General features: G+C 50.4%; 1 protein-coding gene across 1 annotated transcript; it reads left to right on the top strand.

The window, feature by feature from the left end:
- The first annotated feature begins 3678 nt into the window (after positions 1-3678).
- TBL2 (transducin beta like 2) lies at positions 3679-11486 on the top strand. Its single transcript, XM_034988639.1, has 7 exons — positions 3679-3869; positions 5304-5434; positions 5688-5872; positions 6349-6500; positions 6840-6966; positions 7318-7470; positions 7700-11486. Exons 1-7 carry the CDS (start codon positions 3740-3742, stop codon positions 8160-8162), a joined length of 1341 nt encoding a protein of 446 aa, XP_034844530.1. The 5' UTR covers positions 3679-3739; the 3' UTR covers positions 8163-11486.
- Positions 11487-15867: the final 4381 nt, after the last annotated feature.

Here is a 15867-nt window from a genome sequence, read left to right as displayed (position 1 = left end):
AGAGAGAGAGCACGAGCAGAGGGACAGAAGGAGAGGGAGCAGCAGATGACCCCCCCACCCCACACTGAGCAGGGAGCCTGGCGAGGGGCTCAGTTCCAGGACTCTGGGATCATGACCTGAGCTGAAGACAGACGCCTAACCAACTGAGCCACCCAGGCGCCCCAGCTTGGACCTCATTCTAGAACCACCCTTTCCTCATGAATCCAGAATTCTCTCCAGGCTCTCCCTCCTCCTTGACAGTGCCTTCCCAGGGCCTGCTGTGGGAGCCTCTTCTTCCGCCTGACCCTTCCTGGCCCACTTCCTTCTTACTTTGTGGCAAGCCCCAGGTAACAGCATTCCCTTTGGCCTCTCTGCCGAGGATCCACTCTTCTGGATCTGCCCTGCTTTGCCCCTGGAGCTACAAAAGCACATATCCAACTGCCACCCTAACCCCTCCCTTCTTGATGTTTCACAGCTCCCTTTACCTCGAAGGAACCAAAACAGAACTCATCATTTCTTTTTTTTTTTTTTTAAGATTTTATTTATTTGACAGTGAGAGAGAGAGAGAGCATAAGCAGGGGGAACAGCAGATGGAGAAACAGGCTTCCCGCAGAGCAGGGAGCCCGATGCGGGGCTCGATCCCAGGACCCCGGGATCATGACCTGAGCCGAAGGCAGATGCTTAACGACTGAGCCACTCAGGTGTCCCAGAACTCATCATTTCTGAGACCATAGCCCACAGTCTTCCTCCTCAAAGCTGGTCCTCTTCGTGTTCCCCATCCCCAGGAAGGGTGCCACCATCCAGACACTTATACAAGCTGGAAACAGTCATCTTCAGCTCCTGTCAACATCCCACTGCCCTGTGGTACCTGTTATCAAGGCCTGGCCAGGTGACCTCGTAGGCATCCATCCCCACAGCCACCACCCTGGTCCAACAGAACATCCCCTTCTACGTATAGTCTTGTATTAGTTGGCTGTATCCCTGACAGCTGCTTTTCAAACTTAAATGTGCACTTGAATAACGTGCTTTAAAAAATCTTCACGACCAGACCCAGTCTAGACCAATTAAATCAGAAGCCTTCCGTGTGGAAGGTTCGACCACCAGCATTTCTTAAGTGATTCCAATATGCAACCAAGGTTAAGAACCACTGTAAGAAGATGCTTTGAGCTGCAAATAACAAGTGTCTGGAGCTCAAGTTAGTTAAATTGGTGGATCTTTTTTTTTTTTAAGATTTTATTTATTTATTTGACAGAGACACAGCGAGAGAGGGAATACAAGCAGGGGGAGTGGGAGAGAGAGAAGCAGGCTTTCCACGGAGCAGGGAGCCCGATGTGGGGCTCGATCCCAGAACCCTGGGATTATGACCTGAACTGAAGGCAGACGCTTAACGACTGAGCCACCCAGGCACCCCTAAATTGGTGGATCTTAAACCGTACTATGCATCAGAATCACTTAGCCAGTGGGGCTTTTTAAAATACAGATTGCCGGGGGACCCCACCTCCAGAATTTCTGAGTCAACAGGTCTGGGATGGAGTCTAAGAATTTACATTTACAATGATGCTGGGCCACGGCCATACAGCCAAGTCTCACTGCCCCTGAAAACCCATTGGTAGAGCTCCCAGTAGAGCTCCTTCCCTGGTCTGCCCAGCCTTCCCAAGTCCTGCTTTGTGTCATTGGTTGTCCTTCCACAAGCTAACCTTGGCTTCCAACTGTGACACTTGAGGGTAAGAGCCAGGCTGAGTGGCGAGGTAGGAGGAGGATGGGTCTTGGAGTGTAGTGGACCCCGGTTTACCACCCACCCCAATGAGTTGTATCTCTTGCTTCCTTGTTGACCTTGGGTAAGTCACTTGACCTGAGCCTAATTTTTTTTTCATTTGTTTAATTTCATAGCATCACTGGCCTTAGAGGCTGCTAGAAAAATCAACTAAACTGATGTGGAAGAATTCTGTAGCCTTGACTGAGCTGTCCACAGAGCCCTATTTTTTTCTTCTCCTTGTCCCCCACATCAAAAGATTGGAGTCACAGACAGACCTGCATGTGTTGCCACGTTCACTCTTCTCCTGTGTGATCTGGAAAGTCAATTAATGAGCACCTCCTAGAGCATCAGTTTCCTAATCTGTGGGATGGGAATGGGAGATTAAATTAAATACAAAGCTCCCGGATCAATAAATGTCACATGCAAAATGCTCGGTGAATGAAGTTCTTAAAAGTACAGCTTTGTCGGGACACCTGGCTGGCTCAGTCAGAGGAGCATTTGACTCTTGATCTTAGGGTCGTTGAGTTTGAGCCCCACGTTGGGTGTAGAGATTGCTTAAATAAATAAACTAAAAAAAAAAAAAAGTATAGCTTTGTCTCTAGGTGATATAGTGGTTCATGGCTGGTCTACAGTTCTAAATAGCAAATTAAGGAGGAAAAGCCCCAGGATGTTCTGGACACCCCCTCCCAGCTGTCCCCACCCCACTGCCCACAGCTGAGTCAATGACAACCTCCCCCCCGCCTCCCCCCGCCCCGGACCAAGGACAAAAGGGAAGGAAATGAGGCCACACTCCATCTGCTCTCTGACTGGATCTATGTCCTCAACCGAGCTTATGGATGTATCTGTCTGTCACCTGGTCTCTGCACCAGCCCTTCTCTTTAGAGGGTCCTTCTAAAGGCCCGAGAACCTGCACTCTCAGGAGAGGTTCCCTGGTGGGCACGGAAACCTTTGAATCTGGAATCCCTGACCCTGGTATTTCAACTCACTCTGCGCTGCAGGGCTGGGAGGCCCACGGGGCACTGCTCCTTGTTCTGAGAACACTCTCTTTCCAGCCAAGCAGGTCTAATTCAAACCCTATCAATTAGCTCTGTAGACCGTATCAATGCCAATTTCCCGGTTTTGGTATCGCACTATTGCTACGTGAGACGTTACCACTGGAGGAAACCGGGTGAAGGTACGGGGAACCTTCCTGTTGGCTTTCCCAAACTCCTTGTGAATCTATAATTTCAAAATAAAAATATCTCGTTAAAAATCTTTTCAAGTTGGGGGGCGCCTGGGTGGCTCAGTCGTTAAGCGTCTGCCTTCGGCTCGGGTCATGATCCCAGGGTCCTGGGATCGAGCCCCGCATCGGGCTCCCTGCTCAGTGGGAAGCCTGCTTCTCCCTCTCCCACTCCGCCTGCTTGTGTTCCCTCTCTCGCTGTGTCTCTCTCTGTCAAAATAAATAAATAAAATCTTTAAAAAAAAAAAAAATCTTTTCAAGTTCCTCTCCACTCTCCAGGCCACCCCTAAGTCTAGGTCCTTATCACTTTCCTCTTGGATCCTAGCAACCGCCTCCTGATTTTCCTTCTGTCTTTGGTCTTGGCACACACTGGTCCATCCAGACGGTCTCATCCCCGCCTTGCCTCCTCGAAAGGATCCACCGTGGAGATGGCTGGAACAGCGCCTTTAATAAACGATTATCAGTAAATTACTCAAGAGGATGACTCGGCAGAGCCTTCAGATCTTGCCCTCGAGCGAGCTTCGCAGCCAAACACCAGAAGAGCCGAGCCCCGCCCCTCGGAACGCTCCAACGATCAGGCCCCGCCCCGCGAGACGAGCCAACGGCCAAGCCCCGCCCCTAGGGACGCCCCAACGGTCAGGCCCCGCCCCCACGGTGCCCAACGGCCAGACCCCGCCCCTCGGGACGGGCCAACGGCCAGACCCCGCCCCGCGTGCGTGCGCGGCCCCGCGGAGGCGTGCCGGCGCCAGCGTAGTCGGAGGCTGAGGTGGCAGCGCCCTGCCAACATGGAGCTGCCGCAGATGCCGGAGCTGATGGGCCTGTCGCTGTTTCTCGGGCTGCTGGCCCTGGTGGCGACGGCGGCGGTAGCGCGGGGTTGGCTGCGCGCGGAGGAGGAGACGTGCAGCCGGTCCGCCGGTTAGTGGAGCGGGCACGGGGCTGGTGGGGACGACCCGCGGGGACCTCGCTCCCGGCCTCCCGGTGGTCGGACGTGCGGTTTGGGCCCGCAGGGGTGCCGCGGATCCCCGGGGCCTCAGTTTCTCCTGTGAAGTGAACTTCGCTTCCGGAGACGAGGTTCCGGCTCGCCGTGCTGGTCGCGCCCGTAATTACAAGCTGGGTCCCGCGCTGCCGCTTTCGCGGTGGCCGAGGCCAGGGAGCTGTCCGGCTCAGCCTCCGCGTCTCCCCGGAGTTGCTACGAGAGCGCTTGCAAACTCTCGAGCGCGCTACTTGCTCGTTATTTTAGGGAAGCGAGGAGGGCTGAGGGGAGACGGACACGCATTTGTAAGCACTCCGACTAGTTCTCAATAGGTGGGGGGTGGGGTGGATTTTTCCTTTAGGGAGCACGCTGTCGGGTAAGGGAGAAGAACCTCCGAAAATGTAAGTGAAAAATAGAGTGTAATGGGTTTCAGGGAGGAGGTCCGTACTAGCAACGGGAAACCCAAGGCCGGGAGTGGTCAGCCTTGCTTTTTTTGGGGGGGGGGGGGGGTCAAGGAAATCTTCACTGAGTAGGAAACACGTGGCGTGCGGTCTTGAAGGATGGATGTGTCAGTTTGGCCAAGGAGGGAGGAAGAACATCGCTGGCAAAGGCAACGTGCCTGAAGGCAGGCAGTTCTCAAAGGGCGTTTGATGGGACTCTGACCTGAGGGGGAGGAGAGCGCTGGCGGGACAAGGCTGGAGAGGGCAGATGGTGGTGGTCTCTGTACCTGGGCCTCAGGAGTTTATTTCCTGTAGGAATTGAGGGGCATCTGCAGTAATCTAACACATGCCAGCTTTGCACCTGGCCTGATTCTCAATGAAAATAGCTATTTTATGCAAAAGTGGCTGGCACCATTCCCGGCTCAGGGTTGGTGCTCAACAGGTGTTGACTACCCACCTCTCATCCCTGAGTTCTCTCTGGGAGTCCTCTGAGCCTTTAATTCTTATGTTGGGTAATCATAGCTTCTCTTTAAGGAAACCAGGGCCCAGAGCAATTAAGTAACTTGCCCAAGGCCAGGGCCACCAGAGTTGGTTGTGCACGTTCTTCCCTACCTAGGGATGTCTGCCCAACACTCTGCACTTGGCTGGCCATGCTGTGTACCCACTGAGCTGCGCCGACGCCTTTTCTAGTTTGCATTGAGGTGCTGTATGGACTAACAGCAAGCAGTCTCCTCAAGATCACTCAGTGGTAGAGACGCAATCCAAACCCAGTCTGATTCCAAAGCCCCTGTTTTTGTCCACATCACTGTGTCTTCTCGAGCTTGGGACCCTCTCTGGTCCTGTCTTGCTGCTCCGCTCAATGCCTGGCCAATCATAGATGGTCAGAAATGCTTAGTGAGTGAGTGAATGGGTAGATGACACGGCCCCTCCTCATAGGCCAAAAAGCAAATGGATTGCCACTTGACAAGTCCTTGAGATCCAAGAAGCAGAAACAGCATCAACGAATTCGCAAGGAGAAGCCTCAACAGCACAACTTCACTCACCGCCTCCTGGCTGGGGCACTGAAGGTACATGGGTACCCATACTCAGCACACATATACAGAGACACTCCCCCGCCCCGCCCCCCCACGCCCCCGCAGACTATTCCTCATTAGTATTCTGTGCACATGACAGACTCTTCTGCCTCTGACCAAAATCACTGGGGATGCCTCATCCTGCCCCTCCTCATCACACCCCATCAGCAGCTTGCCGTTAATCCAGGCAGCAGACCCCATCTGCCCAAGGGGTCCCTGTTCATACTTCCTGCAACCCTTCCCTTAGAGCCACAGTGGGAACATATCTTGCATGGACTTTAGCAGCAATGGCAAGTACCTGGCCACCTGTGCAGATGATCGCACCGTCCGCATCTGGAGTACCAAGGACTTCCTGCAGCGGGAACATCGCAGCATGAGAGCCAATGTGGAGCTGGACCATGCCACCCTGGTGCGCTTCAGCCCTGACTGCAGGTGGGACTCAGCTTTGCCTGCAGAAGCCCAGCTCCAGGCTTATGTCCTTCCCATACCTGACTTGGAATAGCGAGGGGGGACCCTGGATCTCCCTGGGGGTGGCAGAAAGACTATCTGGACAGCTTGAGCAGTGCCTGGGGCTCCCTGGAGGTCTCTGCATTTTGCACAGCAGGGAAGCAGAGAGAGGAAGATGTGTTCCTACTTGGGAAGTACCAAACAAAGTCTGGCTCCAGATTCATCTTGGAAGCTGTTATAATGGTTTTCTAAACTCTAGAGAGACACAGGAGGAGCCAAAGCTATGAGAGTCCTATCTTCTGAAGTGTATTAAGAGGTTTTGAACCAAGGGGTTAAGTTGCAGGGCTGGACTGGGGCATGAAGGAAGACCCATGATTTTCCTCAGAGCCTAGCATGGGAACTGGCACACATAGGCTTCCATGTCCAAACGAACGAGTGCCTTGTCTGGTACCTGTCTCTAGAGCCTTCATTGTCTGGCTGGCCAATGGAGACACCCTTCGTGTCTTCAAGATGACCAAGCGAGAGGATGGGGGCTATACCTTCACAGCCAACCCAGAGGACTTTCCTAAAAAGCACAAGGCACCCATCATCAACATTGGCATTGCGGACACAGGTAAGAGGCATTCAGAGAGTGGAGCTTACCTAAGACTAGAAGAAGTAGCACCAGTTATTTGCTGAATGAGTTAACGCTGCCTGAGAGTTATGCTAGACCTAGTATGACAAAGGGGCTCTGGCTCTGGGCTCCCCTGGAGTCCCAGAGCCACAGCAGGTCCCCAGGGGAGGCAGGTAAGACCCGCAGTCTTGAGCAAAATCCTTATCTGTGGGGACCCTTGGCTTAGGAGAGGAGCATGGATATTTGAGGCAGCAGAGGCCATTGTAAGTGTCTCCTTAGAGAATGAGACTTGGTCAGGTTATTGACCTCAGTTCATGTCACCCTCCCCTCCCCTCTCAGGGAAGTTCATCATGACTGCTTCCGGTGACACGACTATCCTCATCTGGAATCTGAAAGGTCGTGTGCTGTCTACCATCAACACCAACCAGATGAACAATACCCATGCTGCTATCTCCCCCTGTAGCAGGTGAGGAAGGAGGGACTTGGCATCTGGGATGGGCAGAAGTTGTGGCCAGGGACAGAGCAGAGAGCCAATTTCAAATAGTGGAAAGAGCATACGATGTGGAATCTGGATGCCTAGATCCAAGTCCTTAGTCTCTCTTCATCTATAGTTTTTAAAAGGCTGGGGTGGGCGTATTATGTATCTTATAGCGTGGTCATGAGGATGAACTGAGGTCCTGTGTATAAAAGTGGTTTTAAAAGGCACAGCGTTATTTACACATATGATTATTAACTTACTCAGGAATGAGGTTTAGTGGGTTGGCAGAAATGAGATGCTCTTAAAATTAAGTTGTAAAGGAACCTGGTTGTGTGGCAGGTTTGTGGCCTCGTGTGGCTTCACCCCAGATGTAAAAGTTTGGGAAGTCTGCTTTGGGAAAAAAAGCGACTTCCAGGAGGTTGTGCGAGCCTTTGAACTGAAGGGGCACTCTGCAGCCGTCCACTTCTTCGCTTTCTCCAATGACTCCCGCAGGTGAGTGCATCCTCTCTGACGGCTTACCGGTGGCTCTCAGCCCCTCTTGGCAACCGGGGCCCTTTTGCCTATCTGTGTAGCAGCTCTGCAGTAGGTAGAGTGCCTGGCCTTCAGCAGGAAGTAGGCCCAGTGGTGCAGTTGGCTTCCTAGCTGGAACCCCTCATGCCGTCCCAGTGCCCTCCCTGCCCAGGGTGTGTTGGGGCTAGAGCCGTGATTTTCCATGCTGCAGGATGGCCTCGGTCTCCAAGGACGGTACGTGGAAACTGTGGGACACAGATGTGGAATACAAGAAGCAGCAGGATCCCTACTTGCTGAGGACAGGCTGCTTTGGAGAGGCGAGCACCATGCCATGCCGCCTGGCACTCTCCCCTGACGCCCAGGTCTTGGCCTTGGCCAGTGGCAGCAGTATTCATCTCTACAACACCCGGCGGGGTGAGAAGGAAGAGTGCTTTGAGCAGGTCCATGGGGAGTGTATCGCTGACTTGTCCTTTGACATCACCGGCCGGCTTCTGGCCTCCTGTGGGGACCGCGCAGTGCGGCTTTTCCACAACACCCCTGGCCACCGGGCAGTGGTGGAGGAAATGCAGGGCCTCCTGAAGCGGGCCTCCAACGAGAGCACCCGGCAGAGGCTGCAGCAGCAGCTGACCCAGGCCCAGGAGGCGCTGAGAGGCCTGGGTGCCTTGAAGAAATGACTCTGGGAGGGTCTGGCAGGAAGGGTCTGGCATGCTGCCGCCAGCACGGCTGCCACTTTTCTTCCCAGCTACTCCCCAGCTGGAAACCTTTTGAAAGGCGTATTCTGATTTTCTCGGTGGTGGCTCCTCTCTCCCTTTTCCCCATTGAAACTATTCTTGCTTACTTTGATCTCTCTCTCTCTTCTTGCCTGTTGTGACTCCTGGCCTTACTTGACCTCCCAGTCTAATAACCAAGGTGCTTCTCTTTCTCCTGGGCCCAAGGGATGGAATCTGTCTTCACCAGGCACGGAGGGAAAGAGTAAATTGAAGAGAGAGAGGACATGGCCTTGACCTTGTGGCAACACACCCTCGTACCCAAAGGAGTTTGTAATTGTGGAGGCAAAACCTAGGGGACACCTGAGTACTAACCAGCAGTCTTGGCAGGGTTGGGAGCCTGGGATACCATTCAGTGACAGAACTGTCGTGTGGTGTCAGGGAAGGGCTAGTCTTAATCCAGGCGAAGCTCCTAACTCTATCGAAAAGGAATTAAGGGATTCCATTCTGTGCCTCAGTTTTTTGTTTTATTTTTTTAATTTATTTGAGACAGAATGAGAGAGAGAGAGCACACGAGAGGGGGGAGGGTCAGAGGCAGAAGCAGGCTCCCTGCTGAGCAGGGAGCCCGATGCGGGACTCGATCCAGGGACTCCAGGATCATGACCTGAGCCGAAGGCAGTCGCTTAACCAACTGAGCCACCCAGGCGCCCCTGTGCCTCAGTTTTTTTAATTTGAAAATAGAGAATGATTTTTTTCTTGACCTGCTTATTAGAAAGGTATTGTGAAGGTATGCACGTATAAAGTCCCTAGATTTGGAAGAAAAGTGGAAAAGAGTAGTAATATATGTTGTCTGTCGGCCAATCTCACTAACTAACTACCGGGTAAAAGTGGGACTCGGTGTAGTTTCAAACTAAATTAAAGGGGAAGAAATACATCTCTTGGGAAGGCGAAGTTTCTGGAACTTGTTCATACATGTTGTATCTGGTTCTGCTTTAAGTTGGGTAGAGGAATCATAGGAATCCAAGATTGGACTCCTGTCTTCAAGGTGATATCCTCTTTAAGGGGATCTCTTTTCAGTTTGTCAGGTATTTCGGTGCCTGCTCTGTGCTCAGCACTGCACGAGGCACTGGAGATAAATACGAACAAGACATGATCGCTGCCATCAGAGATGGCTGGTGGGAGAGAGGGACATGTGGCTGTTAAGTGCTTTTTGCTAGTTAATTCATAGCTATAGACGCTGCTGTAAAAGTCAAGGCAAGAGAGAGGATTGAATCAGGATGTAGGCGATGGATTTGAAATTGAAGGGATAGAGTTGGTAAGAGATGAGGCATTTCAAAGTTCAAACGTTTTGGATTTGAGACTGCTTGAATGTGGGAGAAGGAAAATGAGGATCCAGGGAGACTTGAATCTTGGCAAAATGTATTCCTCTGAAATCACATTCTTGCTGTCTCTCTCCCTAAAATCAGGGCCACCCCTAGACATCCCCAACTCATAAATGTTTGAACAAGGCACAACCTTGAAGTTACCCCTAATGACTCCCTTTTTCATTAATCCCTCCGGTATGCTCCCACTCCTACCATCCACTCCATCAGAAAATTCTTTTGGTTAGACTCAGGATATACCTGAATCTGCTTCTCTCCATCTTTTCTGTTACCATCCTGGTCCGAGCCACTGTCACCTACTGGACTGTGATAAGGTAGCTTCCTCACTGATCCCCCTGCTTCCTCTCTCGCCTCGTTAAGTCGCTCTCTACGTAGCAGAGTGATTTTTGAAAATGTAAACCAGATCACATTGTTCCCAAGCAAAAACCTTCCAGAGGCTTCCCATTGCACTTGGAATAAAATCCAAAATTCTCATCATGGCCTACAAGGTCCTATGTAATCTGGCTTCCTTCCTCTGTGATCTCGTGACCGCTCTCCTAGCCACCCCAACCTTGCTGTTACGGATTTGACCAAGCCAAGTTCTGTCCTGCCTCAGGCGGAAGCTGTGCTTGTGCGTTTCCCTCTGCTTGGAAGCCTTTTTCTTTTCTGTTGGCAGACTTGTCGTGCTTGTCATTATTCAGGTCTCCCTTTCAATTACACTTCAGAGAGAGCCTCCCTGACCACCCAGTCTGAAGTAGCCTTTTCCACCAATCATACCACACCTGTCACATTAGCTTACTTTATTTATTTTGTAGTGACCTAATGCTATCTGAAATCATCTTGTTTGGATATATGTTTGCTCCAGGGGTTTCAGCTGAAATGCTTATGGATGTCAAGGGGAAAATGCAAATGCATGCGTGGGGCCACAATGGCCTGGGTGTAAGATGGTGGAAAATGGGGGGAAACTGAAGTGATCTCTAGAGGGCAGGTGTCCGGGGTGAGGGGTAGGGGTGGCTGCTACTTATTATTTAGGAATCCAGCAGAAGTTGCTTGTTTGAGAGAAGCTAGAAGTTGGCGATTTATTATAAAAACAAAAATTAAACACTGTGGACCAAACAGAACACTAACGTGGGCCAGATGCCGCCCACCAATCTCTCACTGGCAGCTTCTGGATTGTTCATTAAGCTACAGAAATGTGAGCTCCACAGGGGCAGAATCTTTGTCTTATTTGCTCTGTATCCCCAAGCACAATACCAGGGACAGAGTAAGCACTCAATAAATATTGAAGTCAAATTGGGGGGGCAGTTAGCAGACATTTGATACCCTCTGTGTGCATCATCCCACTCAATTTCCATTGTGGTTTTATGCTTTTGATAACAGACTTCTGGTTAATAATGCTATGCACATGGGTCCCGGTGAACAGTTGCTTTCAGGTTGTCAGAAAAATGAGGCTAAAACACTGCTTTGCATATCTGTTTGGCTCTGGCTTTACTCTTCACTGGGTATCCGGGAGGCAAGTGACCGTAGTATGTTGAGTTACTGAAGTCAGATGTCTTTGGCTTCAGGTTTGGCCGGGTCACTTAACTTGAGACCTTGAGCAGATAGATCACTGGGCGTCTGAGTTTGTTTCCTCCTCTGTAAAATGGGAATAAATCCTGTTCTGAGGGCCTTGCAGGGCCGTGAGTATCTAATGAGATGAGTGAAGCCCTACAAAAAAGTCGTCACAGACTTCCTGAGGACACCGCTCCTCTCACTAATGTTGAGGCTGCTTCGCATGGAGAAGGTATCTGGATATTAACCTAGAGCAGAGGCCGCCGCGTGTTTTTGATTAAAACTCTGTGTGAAGGCAGCATTAACATTTTAGTATTACTATCTCAACTTCTGTGGGTTTGCAATTTTTCAAAATAAAAGGCCGGGAATATATTTTCAATGGTGGTATATAGCCTATTTTTATCAGTCATCAAAAATAGAACACAATACTTAAACCACAAAGGTGCACATTTAAAGCCCTATTGATAGTCTTGGTCAATTTCCATCAAAGTAAGAAGGCTCCTCCTATTCAAGATTGTCCTGTAATTGGAGATTACAGGTGGTGAGTAGGAAACACATACTGTCGTGATGAGTCATCAGTGATAGTAGATTATCTCAGGTTAGATAGACTGAACATTGCCCCAAATTGGCCACAGATCTAGTAACATAATAATTTGGGGGTTCATGTACTTCTCTACACAATTGCAGAGGCGTCTTCTTGGCGAGCATGGCTTGGTTTCACACCCAGCTCTTCAGGCAGAGGTGTGCTGATGGGCACGGGTTGGCACTGCAGGATCGACCACAGCAACCAAAGGCATGATTCCTACACGCAAGTCCAGTGTGTCTTCTAAGCTTGTCAGGGCATTTCCAAATCTCCATTTTGGGGCGCTTGGAAAATGAGTGTTTCCATTTTCCACACGCACACCCGATTTGAGTCCATCCGCGTTTTCTCGATCGTGTTAGTAGCGGCTAACTTGAGTGCTAAGCATTTAATCCCCACCAACCCACTATGGTTTTTGCCTCAGTTGTTCTCCCAGCAACCGCATCTTAATTTTTGTTTGGTGAACTACACTTCCCTGACTCTTAATCCACAATCCACATGACTTAAGAGGAGAGAGACTGAGACCCTTCATGGTAGGCTTATAACCAATCATCAGGTCCCTGGACTTTGCCAGATCTTTAGAAAAGTGATAGCTTTAATTTTCTGTGGGGATTGCTTGGTAAGTAGGATGTAGGCTTATTACAATGGGTAGTCCTGCCCAAGAAGGAAGCTAACACAGGGAAGCAGAGACCACGTGCTGAGGATGCTGGTGAGGCTGCCGGATCCAGACACGCCTGAGGTGTTTGCCACTGGACTTGTCAGTTATAAGAACCAATAAATTCCTATTTATGATGAAGTCTGTTTGAATTGGGACATTCTTTCTTGCAATTGAAAGGCCTTAACATCAATATTATTAGAGAGTTCAAGTAAATTGCCCAAGGCATGTAATAATTGGCACACTCCAATATTTCAATTGAGGCCTATCTGGTACATACCTTTAGCCATCAGGCACATCCCCAACATTTGTAAAAGCCAGAGGCAGGAATACAAATGGAGACCCATGCGCCATGTCTTAATATTTCAAGGTTAAAAAAAATCAAGCTGAGCCCACATACGTTCCATCCTCCTAACCGCGACATACCATTCTGGAAGGCCAAGTTTAAATTGAGAATTCTGAGTCAGGTCTGTGCCACAGTGTGGTGTCATAGCTGGCCATCCTGTGGTCTAGGCCTCTTCTCTTGCCACCTGGTTCTTTCCCACATTACAAGGGAAACCCCAGCACACACCTCCCAAGTGTCACCATATTGCAAACCACCACTTCTTGGCCACTCAGCACTTGGGCCTTAGGGTGTGCACCATGGGGCAGCACCGTCTTTGTGAAAATGGCCCCAGGGGAAAGGCTCCTTCCGTAGGCCTTGGAGGCAGGCTTGGGTCATTTTGGACAGGGATTCCAAGGTCTAAGATGGGTACCTGAGCTTGTCTGGTAGGTGAGAGGGGGGACACAAGCGCTGGGTGTCCCCATTTCCCTGGTCCTGCAAATCCTGTGCCTCATGGAGAGGGACATAGCCGGAGGAGGCCAGGACAGGTCCCCCAGAAGGAGTCCTCTTGGCCCACATCTAACATTTACCTTGTCAACCACACTTGATTTTTTGCCTGCAGTTTCAAGTTCACTAACCTAAGCCAAGCTCTCCTTAACCCATCAGAAATGAAATACAGTGAGTATTGTGAGTTCGCAGGGTTCAGCCAAGTATGTCTGAGAGTTCTAGAAGTTCTGGATTTGCGGAAACAGCCCTGCATATTAACCGGTATCTGGATCCTGATTACTGCCTCTCCAGTCTCACCTTCAAGTTCTTCCAAGTATCCCACAGAATAGCTGCAGCCAGGGCACCCATATGGAAGCCATTCACACCTTGATCATTCCTCTGTCACGCCCCAGGATCAAGCTGACAGGTTAGGAAGGAAGCCCAGGGGAGGTGGGGGTGCTGAGCACCCCAGCTTTCTCTAATAAACTGATGGAGCTTTCCCTCCTCTTGTGGATGCTCTCTTTACAACATGGGTACTCAGCTTCTGGCTTAAACGTCTCAAACTGCTCACTGGCTGGTAGCATAGGCTAGCTAATCGAGTAGGATTTTCTGTTTGCTTTTGTAAAAATCTCGGTTAAATGTATCAAATAATCCTGTTTTACCCTCAAATCCCTTCCTTTAAATTTTTTGTCTTCCTCTAGAGGCACCTTTCTGCTACAGCTGAAACAGGTCAGAATAATGGGTATCATTCCCAGAGTGCAACTTCCAGTGCAGACACCGTTCTCCGTGCTGTTCTGGTAACAGCTCAGTCCACCCTCCCAGCAGCTCTGAGATATGTACACTTAGAACGTCCATATCACAAGCATTGCCAGAGTCGCCAAGGAGGCGTGTGGCTGAGCTGGGATTCAAATCCATGGAGTCTGTGTCCAGAGCTCATGTTCTTGGTTCCCAGCCTCTGGCAGGTGTCAGAATCACCCAGGACCTGGGTACAAATACCAAGTCCCAGGTCCTATCCTGCTTTGGCAGGCCTGGGCCTCTGTGTTCTTTATTAGCTCTCAGGGATTCAGATACCAAAGCATGGGAGGCCCTGCACTGTGCTCTTCTGCCTTGATTTGGAATATTCTTCATACGCTACTGCCCTGCCTGAGGGCGTGTGCTGTTCCTACAGGGGAGTGTTTCCTTGCTTGTGCTCCGTGGAGGAAAAGCTGCAGTTCATCAGCCAGGGGCCCTCTTGGGCTATCCCATTCCCTGCTTGGCCCCAGAAATCCTCCGGCTCATGTCCCTGGCCACACGAGCGTGACCTCAACTCCCTCAGGAGTTCCTCTTTGGAGACTGCTTTCCTCCCATTACCTCAGACTAACTTAATGGCCCCTCATTGTTTTCACAAGCCTTAACGTTCCTCTGTCTCTGCCCCACATTGTGTTGCCATGTGCTCGGATTATCTGGAGGACAGGAGGACCTGTCTGCTTGATTTCGGCATTTTAACAGCCTAACAGAGAGCCAGTCAGCTGAATAAAAGAACTTCCACCTCCCTGGAACCTTCCCCCATTGTCCCCAGGGCCTCAGGATCCCTGAGCACGTTCTGGACACCTCCCTTCAGAAGGGGCCTTTCCCACACCTGACCCAGGGATAGGGGAGCCTTTAACCAGCCTGTGGTTTGGGGCACCACATCCTTCAAACTCCCAGAACCTGAGGCTGCTTTAAGAGGAGGGTCGGGAATAGAGCTTGGCTTGTAGGTTTTTAAACCACACAGTACACGGAGAGATTCAGACGGAGTTCTCATCCTAATGGCTTGCTGGTACCTCCCAGGGACTTCTCTCTTCCTTCTCTTCACCTCAGCCCCACACTCATTTTGACCACTTTGCCAGGGGCAGTGGGGTCTTCCCACTGCCTGCACCCAGCCCCTCGGGAGCATCCAGGAAACCAGCTCCTTCGTCTGCCATCTTTCTGTGATACTTGAAGCCCGGGATAGTGTCTTGTGCATGGATGTGTTTTCCTAATTATAGCTACTCCAGTAAAGGCATGTTTCAGAGGCTAATATCTTGGGAAAAGCTGCATAAAGTTTTAGTCCTGTGTTGTCTGTTTTCCACAATGAATGTGCACTTTTAAGGATTCACAATAACCTCTCATCACAATTTTCGCATTCATTTCACAGCAGCTCTTGTGAGGTAGCAATGATTCCATATTGCAGATGGATAAACAAGTTTGTTGAGGTTAAGCAAGTAAGAATTCGGCCCTGGGACAGAGTCCAGAGTTCAAGCTTGTTCTTTTTTTTTTTTTTTTTTTTAATTTTATTCTTATGTTAATCCCCATACATTACATCATTAGTTTTAGATGAAGTGTTCCATGATTCATTGTTTGTGCATAACACCAGTGCTCCATGCAGAATGTGCCCTCCTCAATACCCACCACCAGGCTAACCCATCCTCCCACCCCCTCCCCTCTAGAACCCTCAGTTTGTTTTTCAGAGTCCATCGTCTCTCATGGTTCGTCTACCCCTCCGATTTCCCCCGCTTCATTCTTCCCCTCCCGCTACCTTCTTCTTCTTCTTCTTTTTTTTTTTTCTTAACATATATTTCAAGCTTGTTCTTGGTGTCACCCCCGACTGCCTCCGACCTTGCCCTCCAGAGGCAAGTTCCTTGAGGGCAGGGACTTTGTAGTCTTAGGAGCCTAATTTGCACCTCCTATTCTTAGTGCACCCATGCAAATGAGCACAC

This window comes from Mirounga leonina, unplaced genomic scaffold (genome assembly GCF_011800145.1).
Source record: "Mirounga leonina isolate KUSES-001 unplaced genomic scaffold, KU_Mleo_1.0 Mir_454, whole genome shotgun sequence".
Taxonomy (NCBI): domain Eukaryota; kingdom Metazoa; phylum Chordata; class Mammalia; order Carnivora; family Phocidae; genus Mirounga; species Mirounga leonina.
The sequence above is the reverse complement of the archived record's forward strand: the minus strand, read 5'-3'. Positions and strand labels throughout refer to the sequence as shown.